Below are 21,365 nucleotides of genomic sequence, written 5' to 3'. Positions count from 1 at the left end.
TTTCCCATCTGATCAGACACTGACTCTAATCCCCCAATTCTATCTGATACTAGAGCCCCTTTCCCCTCTGATAAACTGTGACTCTAATCCCCAATTTCTATCTGATACTAGATCCCCTTTCCCCTCTGATCAGACTGTGACTCTTACCCCCCATTTCTATCTGATATTAGATCTCCCTTTCCACTCTGATCAGACCGTGTCTCTAATCCCCCATTTGTATCTTATACTAGATCCCCTTTCCACTCTGTTCAGACTGTGACTCTAATCCCCCATTTCTACCTGATACTAGATCCCGTTTCCCCTCGGATCACACTGTGACTCTAATCCCCAATTCCTATCTGATACTAGATCCCCTTTCCCATCTGATCAGACTGTGACTCTAATCCCCAATTCCTATCTGACATGAGGTCCCATTTCCCCTATGATCAGACTGTGACTCTAATCCTCCATTTCTATGTGCTACTAGATCCCCTTTTCCCCTCTGATCAGACTGTGACACTAACCCCCCATTTCTACCTGATACTAGATCACCTTTCCCCTCTGAATAGACTGTGATCATAATCCCCCATTTACTTATGATAATAGATACCCTTTCCCATCTGATCTGTCTGTAACATTAATCCCCTTCTTCTATCTGATACTAGATCCCTTTCCCCTCTGATCAGAATGTGACTCTAATCACCCATTTCTATCTGGAACTAGGTCCCCTTTCGCCTCTGATCAGACTGTGACTCTAATCCCCCATTTCTATCTGATACTAAATCCCCTTTCCCCTTTGATCAGACAGTGACTCTAATCCCCCATTTCTATCTGTTACTAGATCCCCTTCTCCTCTGATCAGACTGTGACTCTAATCCCCCATTTCTATTTGGTACTCGATACCCTTTCCCCTCTGATTAGGCTGTGACTCTAAACCCCAATTTCTATCTGATACTAGATCCCTTTCTCCCCTCTGATCAAACTGAGACTCTACTCCCGCATTTCTATCTGATATTCGATCCCCTTTCCCCACTAATCAGACTGTGACTCTAATCCCCCATATTTACCTGATACTATATCTCCTTTCCCCTGTGATCAGACTGTGACTCTAATCCCCCATTTCTATATGATACAAGAACCCCTTTTCCCTCTGATCAGACTGACTCTAATCCCCCATTACTATCTCATACTAGAACCCATTTCCCCTCTAATCAGACACTGACTCTAACCCCCATTTCTATCTGATACTAGATACCCTTTCCCCTCTGATCAGACTATGACTTTAATCCCCCATATTTATCTAATACTGTATCTCCTTTCCCCTCTTATCAGACTGTGACTTTAATCCCCCATTTCTATCTGATACTAGATCCCCTTTCCCCTCTGGTCAGACTTTGAGTGTAATCCGCCATTTCTATCTGATATTAGATCCCCATTCCCCGCTAATCAGACTGTGACTCTAATCCCCCATTTCTATCTGATATTTCTATCTGATACTAGATCCCCCTTCCCCTCTGATCAGACTGTGACTCTAATACCCCATTTCTACCTGATACTAGATTCCCTTTTCCCTTTGATCAGAACGTGACTCTCACCCCCCATTTCTATCTGACACTAGATCTCCTTTCCTCTCTGATCAGACTGTGACTCTAGACTCCTATTACTATCTGATTCTAGATCCCCTTTCCCATCTGATCAGACACTGACTCTAACCCTTCATTTCTATCTGATACAAGATCCCCTTTCTACTCTGATCAGACTGTGACTCAAATCCCCAAATTCCATCTGATACTAGATCTCTGTTCCACTCTGATCAGACTGTGACTCTAATCCCCCATTACTTTCTGGTACGAGATCCCCTTTCCCCTTGGATCAGACCATGACTCTAACCACCCATTTCTACCTGATACTAGATCTCCTTTCCTCTCTGATCAGACTGTGACTCTAGACTCCTATTACTATCTGATTCTAGATCCCCTTGCCCATCTGATCAGACACTGACTCTAACCCTTCATTTCTATCTGATACTAGATCCCCATTCCCCTCTGATCAGACTAACTCTAAACCTCCATTTCTATATGATACTGGATCCACCATCCCCTCTGATCAGACCATGTCTCTAATCCCCCATTTCTATCTTATACTAGATCCCATTTCCCCTCTGATCACACTGTGACTCTAATCCCCCATTTCTACCTAATACTAGATCCCGTTTCCCCTCTGATCACACTGTGACTCTAATCCCCAATTCCTATCTGATACTAGATCCCCTTTCCCATCTGATCAGACTGTGACTCTAATCCCCAATTCCTATTCTGACATAAGGTCCCATTTCCCCTCTGATCAGACTGTGACTCTAATCTTCCATTTCTATGTGCTACTAGATCCCCTCTTCCCCTCTGATCAGGCTGTAACACTAACCACCCATATCTACCTGATACTAGATCCCCTTTCTCCTCTAATCAGGCTGTGATCCTAATCCCCCATTTATTTCTGATAATAGATACCCTTTCCCATCTGATCTGACTGGACTCTAATCCCCTACTTCTATCTGATACTAGATCCCTTTCCCCTCTGATCAGAATGTGAGTCTAATCCCCCATTTCTATCTGGAACTAGGTACCCTTTCGCCTCTGATCAAACTGTGACTCTAATCCCCCATTTCCACCTGATACTAGATCTCCCTTCCCCTTTGATCAGACAGCGACTCTAATCCCCAAATTCCATCTGTTACTAGATCCCCTTTCCCATCTGATCAGACTGTGACTCCAATCCCCCATTTCTACCTAATACTAGATCCCGTTTCCCCTCTGATCACACTGTGACTTTAATCCCCAATTCCTATCTGATACTAGATCCTCTTTCCCCTCTGATCAGACTGTGACTCTAATCCCCAATTCCTATCTGACATGAGGTCCCATTTCCCCTCTGATCAGACTGTGACTCTAATCCTCCATTTCTATGTGCTACTAAATCCCCTTTTCCCCTCTGATCAGACTGTGACACTAACCCCCCCATTTCTACCTGATGCTAGATCACCTTTCCCCTCTGAATTGACTGTGATCATAATCCCCCATTTACTTATGATAATAGATACCCTTTCCCATCTGATCTGTCTGTAACTCTAATCCCCTTCTTCTATCTGATACTAGATCCCATTCCCCTCTGATCAGACTGTGACTCTAATCCCCCATTTTTACCTGATACTAGATCTCCTTTCCCCTCTGATCAGACTGTGACTCTAATCCCCAATTCCTATCTGACATAAGGTCCCATTTCCCCTCTGATCAGACTGTGACTCTAATCCTCCATTTCTATGTGTTACTAGATCCCCTTTTCCCCTCTGATCAGACTGTAACACTAACCACCCATTTCTACCTGATACTAGATCCCCTTTCTCCTCTAACCAGGCTGTGATCCTAATCCCCCATTTATTTCTGATAATAGATACCCTTTCCCATCTGATCTGACTGGGACTCTAATCCCCTACTTCTATCTGATACTAGATCCCTTTCCCCTCTGATCAGAATGTGACTCTAATCCCCCATTTCTATCTGGAACTAGGTACTCTTTCGCCCTTGATCAAACTGGGACTCTAATCCCCCATTTCTATCTGATACTAGATCTCCCTTCCCCTTTGATCAGACAGTGACTCTAATCCCCCAATTCTATCTGTTACTAGATCCCCTTCTCCTCTGATCAGACTGTGACTCTAATCACCCATTAATATCTGATACTAGATCCCCTTTCCCCTCTAATCAGACACTGACTCTAATCCCCAATTTCTATCTGATACTAGATACCCTTTCCACTCGGATCAGACTGTGACTTTAATCCCCCATTTCTATCTGATACTAGATCTCCTTTCCACACTGATCAGACAGTGACTCTAATCCCCCATTACTTTCTGGTACTAGATTCCCTTTCCCCTTTGATCAGACCGTGACTCTCACCCCCCATTTCTATCTGATACTAGATCTCCTTTACCCTCTGATCAGGCTGTGACTCGAGACTCCTATTGCTATCTGATTCTAGATCCCCTTTCCCATCTGATCAGACACTGACTCTAACCCCTCATTTCTATCTGATACAAGACCCCCTTTCTACTCTGATCTGACTGTGACTCTAATCCCCAATTTCTATCTGATACTAGATCCCTTTCCCCTCTGATCAGACTGTGACTCTAACCCCCCTTTACTTTCTGATAGTAGGTCCCCTTTCCCCTTTGATCAAACCATGAATCTAACCCCCCATTTCTATCTGATACTTGATCTCCTTTCCCCTCTGATCAGACTGTGACTCGAGACTCCTATTACTATCTGATTCTAGATCCTCTTTCCCATCTGATCAGACACTGACTCTAACCCCTCATTTCTATCTGATACAAGATCCCCTTTCTACTCTGATCAGACTGTGACTCAAATCCCCAATTTCCATCTGATACTAGATCCCTGTTCCCCTCTGATCAGACTGTGACTCTAATCCCCCATTTCCACCTGATACTAGATCTCCCTTCCCCTTTGATCAGACAGGGACTCTAATCCCCAAATTCTATCTGTTACTAGATCCCCTTTCCCCTCTGATCAGACTGTGACTCTAACCCCCCATTTCTACCTAATACTAGATCCCGTTTCCCCTCTGATCACACTGTGACTCTAATCCCCAATTCCTATCTGATACTAGATCCCATTTCCCATCTGATCAGACTGTGACTCTAATCCCCAATTCCTATCTGACATGAGGTCCCATTTTCCCTCTGATCAGACTGTGACTCTAATCCTCCATTTCTACCTGATACTAGATCCCCTTTCTCCTCTAATCAGGCTGTGATCCTAATCCCCCATTTATTTCTGATAATAGATACCCTTTCCCATCTGATCTGACTGTGACTCTAATCCCCTACTTCTATCTGATACTAGATCCCTTTCCCCTCTGATCAGAATGTGACTCTAATCCCCCATTTCTATCTGGAACTAGGTACTCTATCGCCTCTGATCAAACTGGGACTCTAATCCCCCATTTCTATCTGATACTAGATCTCCCTTCCCCTTTGGTCAGACAGTGACTCTAATCCCCCAATTCTATCTGTTACTAGATCCCCTTCTCCTCTGATCAGACTGTGACTCTAATCCCCTCATTTCTATCTGATACTATATCCCCTTTCCACTCTGATCGGACTGTGACTCTAATGCGTCATTTCTATCTGATACTAGATCCCCTTTCCCCTCCCCCATTTGTATCTGGTACTAGATCCCCTTTCCCCTCTGATCAGACTGTGACTCTAATCCCCTCATTTCTATCTGATACTATATCCCCTTTCCCCTCTGATCAGACTGTGACTCTAATGCCCCGTTTCTATCTGATACTAGATCCCCTTTCCACTCTGATCGGACTGTGACTCTAATGCCCCATTTCTATCTGATACTAGATCCCCTTTCCCCTCCCCCATTTCTATCTGGTACTAGATCCCCTTTCCCCTCTGATCAGACTGTGACTCTAATCCCCAATTTCTATCTGATACTAGATCCCCTTTCCCCTCTGATCAGACTGTGACTCTAATCCCCAATTCCTATCTGACATGAGGTCCCATTTCCCCTCTGATCAGACTGTGACTCTAATCCTCCATTTCTATGTGCTACTAGATCCTCTTTTCCCCTCTGATCAGACTGTGACACTAACCCCCCATTTCTACCTGATACTAGATCACCTTTCCCCTCTGAATTGACTGTGATCATAATCCCCCATTTACTTATGATAATAGATACCCTTTCCCATCTGATCTGTCTGTAACTCTAATCCCCTTCTTCTATCTGATACTAGATCCCATTCCCCTCTGATCAGACTGTGACTCTAATCCCCCATTTCTACCTGATACTAGATCTCCTTTCCCCTCTGATCAGACTGTGACTCTAATCCCCAATTCCTATCTGGTACTAGATCCCCTTTCCCATCTGATCAGACAGTGACTCTAATCCCCAATTCCTATCTGACATAAGGTCCCATTTCCCCTCTGATCAGACTGTGACTCTAATCCTCCATTTCTATGTGCTACTAGATCCCCTTTTCCCCTCTGATCAGACTGTAACACTAACCACCCATTTCTACCTGATACTAGATCCCCTTTCTCCTCTAACCAGGCTGTGATCCTAATCCCCCATTTATTTCTGATAATAGATACCCTTTCCCATCTGATCTGACTGGGACTCTAATCCCCTACTTCTATCTGATACTAGATCCCTTTCCCCTCTGATCAGAATGTGACTCTAATCCCCCATTTCTATCTGGAACTAGGTACTCTTTCGCCTCTGATCAAACTGGGACTCTAATCCCCCATTTCTATCTGATACTAGATCTCCCTTCCCCTTTGATGAGACAGTGACTCTAATCCCCCAATTCTATCTGTTACTAGATCCCCCTCCTCCTCTGATCAGACTGTGACTCTAATCCCCTCATTTCTATCTGATACTATATCCCCTTTCCCCTCTGATCAGACTGTGACTCTAATCCCCAAATTCTATCTGATACTAGATCCCCTTTCCACTCTGATCGGACTGTGACTCTAATGCCCCATTTCTATCTGATACTAGATCCCCTTTCCCCTCCCCCATTTGTATCTGGTACTAGATCCCCTTTCCCCTCTGATCAGACTGTGACTCTAATCCCCTCATTTCTATCTGATACTATATCCCCTTTCCCCTCTGATCAGACTGTGACTCTAATCCCCAATTTCTATCTGATACTAGATCCCCTTTCCCCTCTGATCACACCGTGAGTCTAACCACCCACTTCTATCTGATACTAGATTCCCTTTCCGCTCTGATCAGACTGGGACTCTAGTCCCCCATTTCTATCTGCTACTAAATCCCCTTTCCCCTCTGATTAGACTGTGACTCTAATCCCCTCATTTCTATCTGATACTAGATCCCCTTTCCCCTCCCCCATTTGTATCTGGTACTAGATCCCCTTTCCCCTCTGATCAGACTGTGACTCTAACCCCCCCATTACTATCTGATACTAGATCCCATTTCCCCTCTAATCAGACACTGACTCTAATCCCCCAGTTCTATTTGATACTAGATCCCTTTCTCCCCTCTGATCAGACTGTGACTTTAATCCCCCATATTTATCTACTACTATATCTCCTTTCCCCTCTGATCAGACTGTGAAATTAATCCCCAATTTCTATATGATACAAGATCCCCTTTACCCTCTGATCATACTGTGACTCTATACTCCCATTACTATCTGATACTAGACCCCTTTACCCTCTAATCAGACACTTACTCTAATCCCCCATTTCTATCTGATACTAGATCCCCTATCCCCTCTGGTCAGACTGTGAGTGTAATTCCTCCATTTCTATCTGATATTAGATCTCCATTCCCCTCAAATCAGACTGTGACTCTAATCCCCCATTTCTATCTGGTATTTCTATCTGATGCTAGATCCCCCTTCCCCTCTGATCACACTGTGACTCTAATCCCCCATTTCTATCTGATATTAGATCCCCTTTCCCCTCTCATCAGACTGTAACTCTAATCCCCCATTTATATCTGATACTAGATCCCCTTTCCCCTCTGATCAGAATATGACACTAATCCCCAATTTCTATCTGATACTAGTTCCCTTTTAACCTCTGATCGGACAGTGTCTCTAATCCCCCATTACTTTCTGGTACTAGATCCCCCTTCCCCTTTGATAAGACCGTGACTCTAACCCCCATTTCTATCTGGTAGTAGATCTCCTTTCCCCTCTAATCAGACTGTGACTCTAAACTCCTATTACTATCCGATACTAGATCACATTTCCCATCTGATCAGACACTGATTCTAATCCCCCAATTCTAGATGATACTAGCTCCCCTTTCCCTTCTGTTCAGACTAATTCTCACTCCTCATTTCTATCTGATACTAGATCCCCTTTCGACTCTGATCAGACTGTGACTCTAATCCCCCATTTCTATCTGGTACTAGATCCCCTTACCCCTCTGATCAGACTGTGACTCTAATCCCCCATTGCTATCTGATACTAGATCCCCTTTCCCCTCTGATCAGACTGTGATGCTAACCCATCATTTCTATCTGATACTAGATCCCCTTTCCTCGATCAAACTGACACTCTAATGCCCCATTTCTATCTGATACTAGATCTCCTTTCCTCTCTGATCAGACTGTGACTCTTAACTCCCATTTCTTTCTGATACTAGAAACCTTCTCCACTCAGATCAGACTGTGACTCTTATCCGCCATTCCTTTCTGAGACTAGATCCGCTTTCCCCTCTGATCAGACTGTGATTCTAATCCCCCATTTATAACTGATACTAGTTCCCGTTTTCCCTCTGATCATACTGTGACTTAAATCAGCCATTTCTATCTGGTACTAGATCCCCTTTCCCCTCTGATCAAACTGTGACTCTAATATCCCACTTCTATCTGATTCTAGATCCCCTTTCCCCTCTGATCAGACTGTGACTCTAAACACCCACATGTATCTGATACTAGATCCCCTTTCCCCTCTGAACAGACTGTGACTCTAATCTCCCACTTCTATCTGATACTAGATCCCTTTTCCCCTCTGATCAGACTGTGACTCTAAGCCCCCATTTACGTCTGATACTAGATCCCCATTCCCCTCTGATCAAACTGTGACTCTAATCCCCCATTTCTATCTGGTACTAGATCCCCTTTCCCCTCTGATCAGACTGTAACTCTAATGCCCCATTTCTATCTGATACTAGATCCCCTTTCCCCTCTGATCGGACTGTGACTCTAATCCCCCATTTCTATCTGCTACTAGATCCCCTTTCCACTCTGATCAGACTGTGACTCTAATGCCCCGTTTCTATCTGATACTAGATCCCCTTTCCACTCTGATCGGACTGTGACTCTAATGCCCCATTTCTATCTGATACTAGATCCCCTTTCCCCTCCCCCATTTCAACTGGTACTAGATCCCCTTTCCCCTCTGATCAGACTGTGACTCTAATCCCCTCATTTCAACTGATACTAGATCCCCTTTCCCCTCTGATCAGACTGTGACTCTAATCCCCTCATTTCAACTGATACTAGATCCCCTTTCCCCTCTGATCAGACTGTGACTCTAATCCCCTCATTTCTATCTGATACTATATCCCCTTTCCCCTCTGATCAGACTGTGACTCTAATGCCCCTTTTCTATCTGATACTAGATCCCCTTTCCACTCTGATCGGACTGTGACTCTAATGCCCCATTTCTATCTGATACTAGATCCCCTTTCCCCTCCCCCATTTCTATCTGATACTATATCCCCTTTCCCCTCCCCCAGTTCTATCTGGTACTAGATCCCCTTTCCCCTCTGATCAGACTGTGACTCTAATCCCCAATTTCTATCTGATACTAGATCCCCTTTCCCCTCTGATCACACCGTGAGTCTAACCCTCCACTTCTATCTGATACTAGATTCCCTTTCCGCTCTGATCAGACTGGGACTCTAATGCCCCGTTTCTATCTGTTACTAGATCCACTTTCCCCTCTGATCGGATTGTGACTCTAATCCCCTCATTTCTATCTGATACTATATCCCTTCTCCCTTCTGATCAGACTGTGACTCTAATGCCCCGTTTCTATCTGATACTAGATCCCCTTTCCACTCTGATCGGACTGTGACTCTAATGCCCCATTTCTATCTGATACCAGATCCCCTTTCCCCTCCCCCAATTCTATCTGGTACTAGATCCCCTTTCCCCTCTGATCAGACTGTGACTCTAATCCCCAATTTCTATCTGATACTAGATCCCCTTTCCCCTCTGATCACACCGTGAGTCTAACCCTCCACTTCTATCTGATACTAGATTCCCTTTCCGCTCTGATCAGACTGGGACTCTAATGCCCCGTTTCTATCTGTTACTAGATCCACTTTCCCCTCTGATCGGATTGTGACTCTAATCCCCCATTTCTACCTGATACTATATCCCTTCTCCCTTCTGATCAGCCTGTGACTCTAATCCCCCATTGCTATCTGATACTAGATCCCCTTTCCACTCTGATCAAACTGTGACTCTAATCCCCCATTTCTATCTGATACTAGATCCCTTCTCCCTTCTGAACAGACTGTGACTCAAATCCCCCATTTCTATCTGACATTAGATCCCCTTTCCTCTCTGATCAGACTGTGACTCTTACCTCCCATTTCTTTCTGATACTAGATACCTTTTCCACTAAGATCAGACGGTGAGTCTAATCCCTCATTCCTTTCTGAGACTAGACCCGCTTTCCCCTCTGATGAGACCGTGACTCTAAATCCCATTTCTATCGATCCTAGATCTCCTTTCCCCTCTGATCAGCTTGTGATTCTAATCCCCCATTTCTATCTTATACTAGATCCCCTTTCCCCTCTGATCAGACTGTGACTTTAATCAGCCATTCCTATCTGGTACTAGATCCCCTTTCCTCTCTGATCAAACTGTGACTCTAATCTCCCACTTCTATCTGATACTAGATCCCCTTTCCCCTCTGATCAGACTGTGATTCTAATCCCCCATTTCTATTTGATACTAGATCCCCTTTCCACTCTGATCAGATTGTGACTCTAATGCCCCATTTCTATCTGATACTAGATCCCCTTTCCACTCTGATCGGAATGTTACTCTAATCCCGCATTTCTATCTGATACTAGATCCCCTTTCCCCTCTGATTAGACTGTGACTCTAATGCCCCATTTCTATCTGATACTAGATCCCCTTTCCCCTCTGATCACACTGTGACTGCAATCCCCCATTTCTATCTGATACTAAATCCCCTTTTCCCTCTGATTAGACTGTGACTCTAATGCCCCATTTCTATCTGATACTAGATCACCTTTCCCCTCCCACATTTCTATATGATACTATATCCCTTCTCCCTTCTGATCAGCCTGTGAATGTAATCCCCCATTGCTATCTGATACTCGATTCCCCTTCCGCTCTGATCAGACTGGGACTCTAATCCCCCATTTCTATCTGATACTAGATCCCTTCTCCCTTCTGAACAGACTGTGACTCTAATCCCCCATTCCTATCTGGTACTAGATCCCCTTTCCACTCTCATCGGACTTTGAAGCAACCCCTCATTTCTATCTGATACTAGATCCCCTTTCCCTCGATCGGACTGTGACTCTAATGCCCCTTTCTATCTGATACTAGATCCCCTTTCCCCTCTGATCAGACTGTGACTCTTACCTCCCATTTCTTTCTGATACTAGATACCTTCTCCACTCAGATCAGACTGTGACTTTAATCTCCCATTCCTTTCTGAGACTAGATCCGCTTTCCCCTCTGATCAGACTGTGACTCTAAACCCCATTTCTATCGATCCTAGTTCTCCTTTCCCCTCTGATCAGACTGTGATTATAATCCCCCATTTATATCTGATACTAGATCCCCTTTCCCCTCTGATCTGTCAGTGACTCTAATCCCCCACTTCTATATGATACTAGATCCCCTTTCCCCTCTGATCAGGCTGTGACTTTAATCAGCCATTCCTATCTGATACTAGATCCCCTTTCCCCTCTGATCAGACTGTGATTCTAATCCCCCATTTCTATCTGATACTAGATCCCCTTTCCCCTCTGATCTGTCAGTGACTCTAATCCCCCACTTCTATATGATACTAGATCCCCTTTCCCCTCTGATCAGGCTGTGTCTTTAATCAGCCATTCCTATCTGATACTAGATCCCCTTTCCCCTCTGATCAGACTGTGACTCTAATCCCGCATTTCTATCTGATACTAGATCCCCTTTCCCCTCTGATCAGACTGTGACTCTAATCCCGCATTTCTATCTGATACTAGATCCCCTTTCTACTCTGATCAAACTGTGACTCTAATCCCCCATTTCGATCTGGTACTAAATCCCCTTTCCCCTCTGTTCAGAATGTGGCCAGGATCAGATTGTAACTCTCTCCTGTGTGATTGTTTCCCAAAAACTGCAGTAATTTTAACATAACGCATTAGACCATCAAGCTAATGGACTGAGTCGAAAGCTGTATTCACTGTTTTCTGCTAACTTTAATTTAGTGTAAAATCTAACGGGATATAGGACCAGTGTTGCACATTGCCCCTTCAATTTCCTTATCAAGTGGGTTCCACTGAAATTGTCCTCTCTGAATTGCAAGAAGGCGTTTCTAACAAGCAGTGAATTATTGATTGCTGATTTCTGGTTGGTTACTGACAGGATTTCACATTCTACAATGGATAAGGACTGTTAATGTCACTGAAGACGGCTCTGTTCAGAGATCGATGCGGTTTGGATTTGATGGGAAAGACTATATTAGTTTAGAGCCAGACAGTATGAGATGGTTTGCAACCAATCCCAATGCAGTGAGGATTAAAGAGAAATGGAATTCGGATGAATCCTGGAACAAGCATTGGGAATGGCAGTTGGAAGAAGAACTAGTTGGCCTCTTAAAGAAATATTTACAAGTTGGAAAGGAATACCTCAGAAGGAAAGGTGATTATTTCAGTTTTGATCCCATGTCGTGATCTAACTTCACTGGTCTATGAAAGCGTTCTCCCATTCCATTCAGTGTCTGTCTATTGTTTGTGTTTTCACCCTTTCCCATTACAGTTCAGCCTGAAGTGTTCATCTCCAGAAGTGAGCCCAATAGTCAGTACAAGCCGCTCACTCTCTCCTGCCTGGTTACTGGGTTTTATCCTGTAGACATCGAGGTGAGCTGGCTAAGGGATGGAGAGGTAATGTCTGAGACACTATCCTCGGGGGTTCGACCCAACCACGATGGGACCCATCAGATCCAGAAAGAGATTGAAATAAATGCTGGGGATGAGGATCAGTACTCCTGTCAAATTGAACACAGCAGCCTGGCAGAGACCCAGCTCTATCAGTGGGGTAAGGAATTGTAGTGTGTGTGTGTGTGTGTGCTGGGTCTTTGGGACATGAAAAGAAATCCAGAACTTTATTCTTTTGCTGTTTTAACAAAATTGACTTTCTGATGAACTAATAAAAGATGGCTGCTCTCAGTCACATGACCACAGTATTGACCCTTTGTCTGGGAGTTACCCCCCAACAAACCCTCCTCCCCCAGAAGTTACAAGAACAAAAGAATTATTTTCTCAGCTGTGGAATCTCACATCTCATTGTACAGCCCCCTTGTAATCACAAAAGACCAGGAGACTCACACATTAGAACTCGTTGAGCCTACAGAGTTGCTGATGCACTCATGTCACTCCTGAGACTGTCCAGGCCCATTTCAAAGGGGGAACAAAGATGCCGTTTGCGTCTGCTAAGCTCACCTTGCTAGTGGAGTCAGTGAGTCTGCCTAGACAATGGCTTCCCAACACCAGACCCTCAATAGGGATGGTAAACCTTTCAATAACTAAGGACTGGGTCATTATCAGTCCTGAAATCAATGCCAGTTCCAGGCACTGGGTAAAAGTCCCTTTTGAAGTCATTGAGGAGGAAGAAGGTCACATGACTTGAGGGACCATTTTGAAATCCATATATTCCTTTGAGAACTGAGAAATCCTCAGGCTGCTGTTTAACATCAACTGGACAGGATTCCAGCCACCTGGCTCAGTGAGCAGTCAGTTACCACCTCTCCAGCCCACCAAGCCTGCTTGATTTTAAAAATCTCTGATCGATGCCTGCCAAGCGGTGTAAGCGCAGAAGCCCAGAGTGCTGCAGCATTGTTTGTTTCAAGGATTTATGTCTTGTTATCTCCAACCAGAAACTAATCAGAACTGAACCATGTCACAAAGGAAACGCCCTCTGCACTTTGCCTCATGGGCTCTGGAAATCACGTGAACTAATATTAATTTCAGTGGTTCTTGTACTGTAAAACTCTTATCTTCTATCCTCCAGTTACTGTGCGTGTGTATGTATGCGTGTGTGTGTGTGTGGTGTGTGTGTATGCGTGTGTGTGTGTGATGTGTATGCACGCGTGTGTGTGTATGCGTACGTGTGTGTGTATGCACGCGTGTGTGTGTGTATGCGTGCATGTATGTGTTTGTGCACGTGTGTGTGTGTATGCAGATTTCCACTGCCCTTTTTGTGAAGAAGTGCTTTCTGCTTCCGCTGCAAAATGACCTCGCTCTAATTTTAAGGCTGCACGGTCTTGTTCCAGATGTTACGGGCCTAAGTAATCCAAAGGCCCAGGCTAATGCTCTGGGGAACACAAGTTCAAATCCCACCACAGCAGTTGCAGGGATTTAAATTTAATTAATAAATATGGAATTAAAAGCTAGTTTTAGTATGATAACCATGAAGCAATTGGATTGTTGTAAAAAACCCATGCCACTCACTAACTTTGTTACCATCTCGTTAGAGACCAGTAACTTTTATTTGACTTGAAGAAATCTAAAATCTCAGTTATTTACGAAAAGGATGCTCTGATATGGCAGGTGGTAATTGCCAGACTGACCAAATCCCAAAGGGAAACTTGGTCAAGCCAGCACAATGATTTGCAACTTGTATTTATTACGAGAAGGTGTATGTACTGAAGTCAGAAGTAAATATCCCACTGCTGCTTTTGGAGATTTTAAATATTAAATTGAAACGTTTATAAACGAAAGAAAAGAAAACTTAAACACACAAGATTACAGTTACACAGTTAAATTTAGTCTTCCAGCATTTCCCAAAAGATTCCTACTTAGCTAGACTTTCAGATAAACACCCTTTTCCAGGCAACAGTTCTTATAGATTCTTAATCTATAAAACGTCCAGTAATATTACTGTAAGGCAACCATTGTTGCTATAAGGGGGGTATTTCACAAGCTTCTCTCTCCTTCTCAATCGACAATGGAAAACCAAGGCTTGTAACAAAACCTTGCAGGACGATTCCAATCCAGCCAATTACTGCCCTATCGGTCTACTCTCAATCATCAGCAACGTGATGGAAGGGGTTTTGACAGTGCTATCAAGTGTCACTTTTACAGCAAAACCCTGCTGACAGATGCTCAGTTTGGGTTCCATCAGGGGAACTCTGATCCTGACGTCATTACAGCATCAGTCCAAACATTCACAAAGGAGCAGAACTCAAGAGGTGAGGTAAGAGTGACTGCTCTTGACATCAAGGCAACATTTGATCCAGTGTAGCATCAAGGAGCCCTAGCAAAACTGGAGTCAATGGGAATCAGGGGGAAAACTCTCGACTAGTTGGGGTCATATTGAGCGGAAAGGACGATGGTTGTTGGAGGTCAGTCACCTCAGCTCCAGGACATCACTGCAGGAGTTCCCCAGGGTAGTGTCCTCGGCCCAGCCATCTGCAGCTGCCCCTTCAATAACTTTCCTTCATAAGGTCAGAAGTGGGGATGTTCACTGATGATTGCCCAATGTTCAGCAGCATTCACAACTCCTCAGATACTGAACAGTTCATGTCCAAATGCAGCAAGACCTGGACAATATCCAGTTCAGAAGAAGCACTCGGTACAATCCAACAGCAGGACTTAGTCCTAAACTACTGCAGTGAACCCACCATGGTCAACACAGGAAATAAGTGAGAGAATCCAGATCAAAGAAAAGTCTCCACAAGTGTCCAGAGATTGAGTTCCAGACACTTAGACAAGGATCAGCTGATCAAAGAGAGACAGGATGGATTTGTGAATGGGAGCTCATGTCTGACTCATCTCATTGAATTTTATGAGGAGCTCAGTAACATGGTGGATAAGGGAGTGTCTATGGATCTGGTCCCGATGGACTTCCGGAGGGGATATTCAACCAATCCCATCAGGTCCCCACCAATCCCATCAATTCCAAATCAGCTGTTTTGGTTAAAATTGTCCCTGATTTATCCACTGGGAATGAATCCATAACAGACGTATAATCCTGGTATTATTCCAATGTGTTTCAGAAATCCCAGAAAACGGTGTGGGACACTCACAACTTGGAATTATAATTGGACTCACGATCGCAGCACTGCTTGTTATATTCGGGATAATCGGAACAATTATTTGGAAATGGCAAATGAGAGGTAAGAATCTGAGACAAGAATGGAGGACTGAGGAAACAGTGAGTGTGGGGGAATCTCCAGTACTGGGAGTACAGCACACTGAGAGGGGAGAGTGAGAGAGAGGGGAATGTAGAACTGAGGGGCAGAGTGAGTGTGGGGAATCTCCAGTACTGGGAGTACAGGACACTGAGAGGGGAGAGTGAGAGAGAGGGGAATGTAGAACTGAGGGGACAGAGTGAGTGTGGGGGAATCTCCAGTACTGGGAGTACAGGACACCGAGAGGGGAGAGTGAGAGAGAGGGGAATGTGGAACTGAGGGGATAGAGTGAGTGTGGGGGAATCTCCAGTACTGGGAGTACAGGACATTGAGAGGGGAGAGTGAGAGAGAGGGGAATGTGGAACTCAGGGGACAGAGTGAGTGTGGGGCAATCTCCAGTACTGGGTATACAGGACACTGAGAGGGGAGAGTGAGAGAGAGGGGAATGTGGAACTGAGGGGATAGAGTGAGTGTGGGGGAATCTCCAGTACTGGGAGTACAGGACATTGAGAGGGGAGAGTGAGAGAGAGGGGAATGTGGAACTTAGGGGATAGAGTGAGTGTGGGGGAATCTCCAGTACTGGGAGTACAGGACATTGAGAGGGGAGAGTGAGAGAGAGGGGAATGTGGAACTGAGGGGATAGAGTGAGTGTGGGGCAATCTCCAGTACTGGGAGTACAGGACACCGAGAGGGGAGAGTGAGAGAGAGGGGAATGTGGAACTGAGGGGATAGAGTGAGTGTGGGGCAATCTCCAGTACTGGGTATACAGGACACTGAGAGGGGAGAGTGAGAGAGAGGGGAATGTGGAACTGAGGGGATAGAGTGAGTGTGGGGCAATCTCCAGTACTGGGTATACAGGACACTGAGAGGGGAGAGTGAGAGAGAGGGGAATGTGGAACTGAGGGGATAGAGTGAGTGTGGGGGAATCTCCAGTACTGGGAGTACAGCACACAGAGGGGAGAGTGAGAGAGAGGGGAGAATGTGGAACTGAGGGAACAGAGTGTGTGTGGGGAATCTCCAGTACTGGGAGTACAGGACACTGTGTTTAATGGAACTGATTTAATTCCCACACACAGATACACACGTATAAACACGTCTTGTTCCCTGTCTGATCTTCCTTTGTGTGATCGGTCCAAACCAGGTCTAATGTTGATCATTAAACCCACCACACACACTAACATCCTCACCTACTGAATATCGATGGAATGGAAGAGATCGACAGGATCTCCATAAAGTGTAAGGATGGAGGGGTTTGTGGGAATGAGTATTTCTTATACAATCTCCATTCCCTCACACTTGTTGTGTTCTCACTCTCTGAGAATGGATTATTCCCCATTCTAACTGACATTTATTTTGCTTCTGCAGATTCTCCAAGTGTGACCTACACAAAAGCTCAGAGTAAGTGACTGAGGGACAGATTGTTGGGAATGAAATAAAAGGGATTGAAAGTTGTAGAATCACATTCTCCTGGGAGTAACTCAGGGTTACACAGGGGGGAACCTCACCCTCCTCTCCCTCACCCTCCATTCCCTTATCGACTACTCCCTTACCCTCCTCCCCTTCACCCTCCACTCCCTCACCCTGCTCCCCTTCACCCTCCACTCCTTCACCCTCCACTCCCTCATCCTCCACTCCCTCTGTGCTCATTTTCTTTGTGAGTCAGTTTAGTTAATGCTGGGAGATGATTGAATCCTGGGCCCAGCGAGTGATAAAATATTTAATATTTGACTGAATTTCTCATGTTCTGCTTTTATTTCCTCAGCTTCTGATGTCTCTGTTCCAGCTGCACGTGTTTCAGTGAGTGAATTTCAATTTTCTTGCAGCTGATGTTTTTGTCTCTAAGTTCAATCCATCCGTCAGTCAGTGCCCAGTCTGCAGTGACAAATAGTGTTGGACCCGGCAGGTGGAACTGCCCACCCCTCAGCAGAAAGACAGAAACCAAAGAAGACATGCATTTATATAATGCCTTTCACTCTCTCAAAAGTACATGAATTACCATCACTCTTGCAGAGTGGGAAATGCCACAGCCAACACGCACTCAGGCAATATCCCCCTAAATACACCATTAATCTTTACCACCTTAAATATATCATTAACCCATACCACCTTAAATACACCATTAATCTTTACCACCTTAAATACACCATTAATCTTTACCACCTTAAATACACCATTAATCTTTACCACCTTAAATACACCATTAATCTTTACCACCTTAAATACACCATTAATCTTTACCACCTTAAATATATCATTAACCCATACCACCTTAAATACACCATTAATCTTTACCACCTTTAATACACCATTAATCTTTACCACCTTAAATACACCATTAATCTTTACCACCTTAAATAGATCATTAACCCATACCACCTTAAATACACCATTAATCTTTACCACCTTAAATACACCATAATCTTTACCACCTTAAATATATCATTAACCCATACCACCTTAAATACACCATTAATCTTTACCACCTTAAATACACCATTAATCCTTACCACCTTAAATATATCATTAATTCATACCACCTTAATATATCATTAATCCATACCACATTAAATATACCATTAATCATTACCACCTTTAAATATGCCATTAATGTTTACCACCTTAAAAGTACCATTATTCCATATAACCTTAAATGCACCATTAATATTTATCACCTGAAATATATCATTAATCCATACCAATTTAAATACACCATTAACGTTTCCCACCTTAAATATATCATTAATCCATACTACCTTAAACACACCATTAATCTTTACCACCTTAAATACACCATTAATCTTTCCCACCTTAAATATATCATTAATCTATACCACCTTAAATGCACCATTAATTCCTGGCATTTGTTGCCCCTCCCTAATTGGCCTTGAACTGAGTGGCTTGCTCAGCCATTTCAGAGTCAACCACATTGTGGATTTGGAGTCACATGTTGGCCAGACCGGATAAGGATGGCAGATTTCCTTCCCGAATGGACATAAGTGAACCAGATGTGTTTTTATAACAATCAATGGTAGTTGTCATGGTCACCATTGCTGAGAATAGCTTTCAGTTCCAGGTTTTACAAAGTAAATTTTATCTCCCCCAGCTACCATGATGGGATTTGAACCCCTGTCCCCAGAACATTAGCCTGGGCCTCTGGGTCCAGTGATAATACCACCACACCACCATCTCCCTTAAAATAGCCCGTTATTTACCTTAAATGTACCATTCGTCTTTTCCACTTTAAATGTATGATTGCTGTTAACTAGTTTAACTATATCATTCATATTTGTGATCTTAAAAAGACTATTAATCATTACCCCCATATATACCCTTAACCTTTACCACCTAAAATGTACCATTAATCTTTAATCCCTTAATTAAATCATTAATTTCACCAATTATCTGTGATCTCTTTTGTCAATGATTCAATGTTTATTTAAAAAGGATAAAGTGGTGCCAAATGCTTATTGCTTCTGTTATTGATATTTTAAAGGTCTGGTTGATTGACAGTTTTATGGAGCTGTTGCAATGGCATTTTTTAAAAAGAAAATGATATTTGGATGGGTTTTTTTTTAAAGCAGTTCCACACATGACATTGTTAATGTAGGGTTCATTGGCACTGTACAGAATGGGTCAAGGGGCATAGAAGTGCCATGATTTAGCATGGAGGGTATGAGGGGCCATGGTGGAGGGGTGGTGGGAGGAGAAAAATTAACATGCAGGGTATGAGGGCCATGGGATGGGGTGGCGGGAGGGAATGAATGAGCACGGAGGGTATGAGGGGCCTTAGGGGTGAGGTGATGGGAAGGGATGAGTTGGCATGGGGGGTATTGAGGAGCCATGGGAGTAGGTGGGACATGTGAGTTGGTATGGGTTGGCATAAATTGTCTTGGAGGGGGAATGGGGACTGGTGGGGGGAGGGGTGGGGATGAGTTTTTTTTTATCAAAACAGCTGTGACGAAGTCCCAGAGGACCAAGCCATGCCTTTTACACAGTCCAACTCAGCACTCGGCAGCCACTGTGACCTGACTCCACCCTGTACCTGCCCCCTCCTCACAATGAAAATCAGCTCTGACGGGGCACTTTTTCCCAAGGTGGGTACGGCAAGCGGGAATTTTTCCGGCTCACTCTGTCCACCTCGGCAGTGAAAATCCAGCTGAAAGGGTTGAAGGGTCATGAGGACTCAAAATGTCAACTCTTTTCTTCTCCGCCGATGCTGCCAGACCTGCTGAGTTTTTCCAGGTAATTCTGTTTTTGTTGTGAAAGATACAATGTTCATTATCTGGACATCAGTGTTAGTTAAATCAATACATATATACACAGACAAACAGACGTACACTCATACACACACACTCATACTCACACACACACACACACACACACACACACACATATACAAAAAATATACACGCAGAGATATACATATATATACATAAAATGTATATACACACACACACACAGATATGCATATACATATATATATATAATATAAAATATACACACACACACACACACACACGCACGCAAGCAGCACCAGGCATAACTAAAAATGAGGTGTCAACCTGGTGAAGCTACAACACAGGACTCCTTGCGTGCCAAACAGCATAAGCAGCATGTGATAGACAGAGCTAAGCGATCCCACAACCAATGGATCAGATCTAAGCTTTGCAGTCCTGCGACATTAAGTTGTGAATGGTGTTGGACAATTAAACAACTCACTGGAGGAGGAGGCTCCACAAATATCCCCATCCTCAATGATAGAGGAACCCACCACATCAGTGCCAAAGATAAGGCTGAAGCATTTGCAACAATCTTCAGCCAGAAGTGCTAAGTGAATGATCCATCTCGGCCTCCTCCAGAGGTCCCCAGCATCACAGATGCCAGTCTTCAGCCAATTCAATTTACTTCACATGATATCAAGAAATGGCTGAAGGCATTGGATAGTGCAAAGGCTATGGGCCCTGACAATATTCCAGCAATAGTGCTGAAGACCTGTGCTCCAGAACATGCCCCTAGCCAAGCTGTTCCAGTACAGCTACAACACTGGCATCTACCCGGCAATGTGGAAAATTGGAAAATTGCCCAGTTATGTCCTGTACACAAAAAGCAGGACAAATCCAACCCGGCCAATTACCGCCCCATTAGTCTACTCTTCATCATCAGTAAAGTGATGGAAGGGATCAACAGTGCTATCAAGCAGAACTTGCTTAGCAATAACCTGCTCACTGACGCCCAGTTTGGGTTCCGCCAGGGCCAATCAGCTCCTGACCACATTGCAGCCATGGTTCAAACATGGACAAAAGAGCTGAACTCCCGAGGTGAAGTGAGAGTGTCTACCCTTGACATCAAGGCAGCATTTGGCCGAGTGTGGCATCAAGGAGCACGAGTAAAACTGGAGTCAATGGGAATCATGGGAAAACTCTCTGCTGGTT

The 21,365-nt window shown here is 44.2% G+C and overlaps 1 protein-coding gene and 1 pseudogene across 3 annotated transcripts in view; one reads left to right on the top strand and one right to left on the bottom strand.

Moving 5' to 3' along the window:
• The window catches only part of LOC144695825 (class I histocompatibility antigen, F10 alpha chain-like), a 211,871-nt pseudogene that overhangs the window by 181,715 nt on the left and 8,791 nt on the right, over positions 1-21,365 (bottom strand). The window lies entirely within an intron of this gene.
• The window catches only part of LOC144695817 (class I histocompatibility antigen, F10 alpha chain-like), a 93,453-nt gene that overhangs the window by 69,609 nt on the left and 2,479 nt on the right, over positions 1-21,365 (top strand). The window contains exons 3-7 of one of the 2 annotated variants that reach the window (XM_078566828.1): positions 12,168-12,443; positions 12,561-12,839; positions 15,799-15,918; positions 17,299-17,331; positions 17,696-17,730. In XM_078566828.1, coding sequence (XP_078422954.1) covers positions 12,168-12,443; positions 12,561-12,839; positions 15,799-15,918; positions 17,299-17,331; positions 17,696-17,730 — 743 coding nt within the window. The remainder of the gene's footprint in view (positions 1-12,167; positions 12,444-12,560; positions 12,840-15,798; positions 15,919-17,298; positions 17,332-17,695; positions 17,731-21,365) is intronic. The other variant, XM_078566829.1, reaches the window with a different exon arrangement.

The sequence above is a fragment of the Cetorhinus maximus genome, chromosome 21 (assembly GCF_964194155.1).
Source record: "Cetorhinus maximus chromosome 21, sCetMax3.hap1.1, whole genome shotgun sequence".
NCBI classification, from domain to species: Eukaryota; Metazoa; Chordata; class Chondrichthyes; order Lamniformes; family Cetorhinidae; genus Cetorhinus; species Cetorhinus maximus.
Note: the sequence above shows the minus strand (reverse complement) of the source record. Positions and strands in the feature narration are given on the sequence as shown.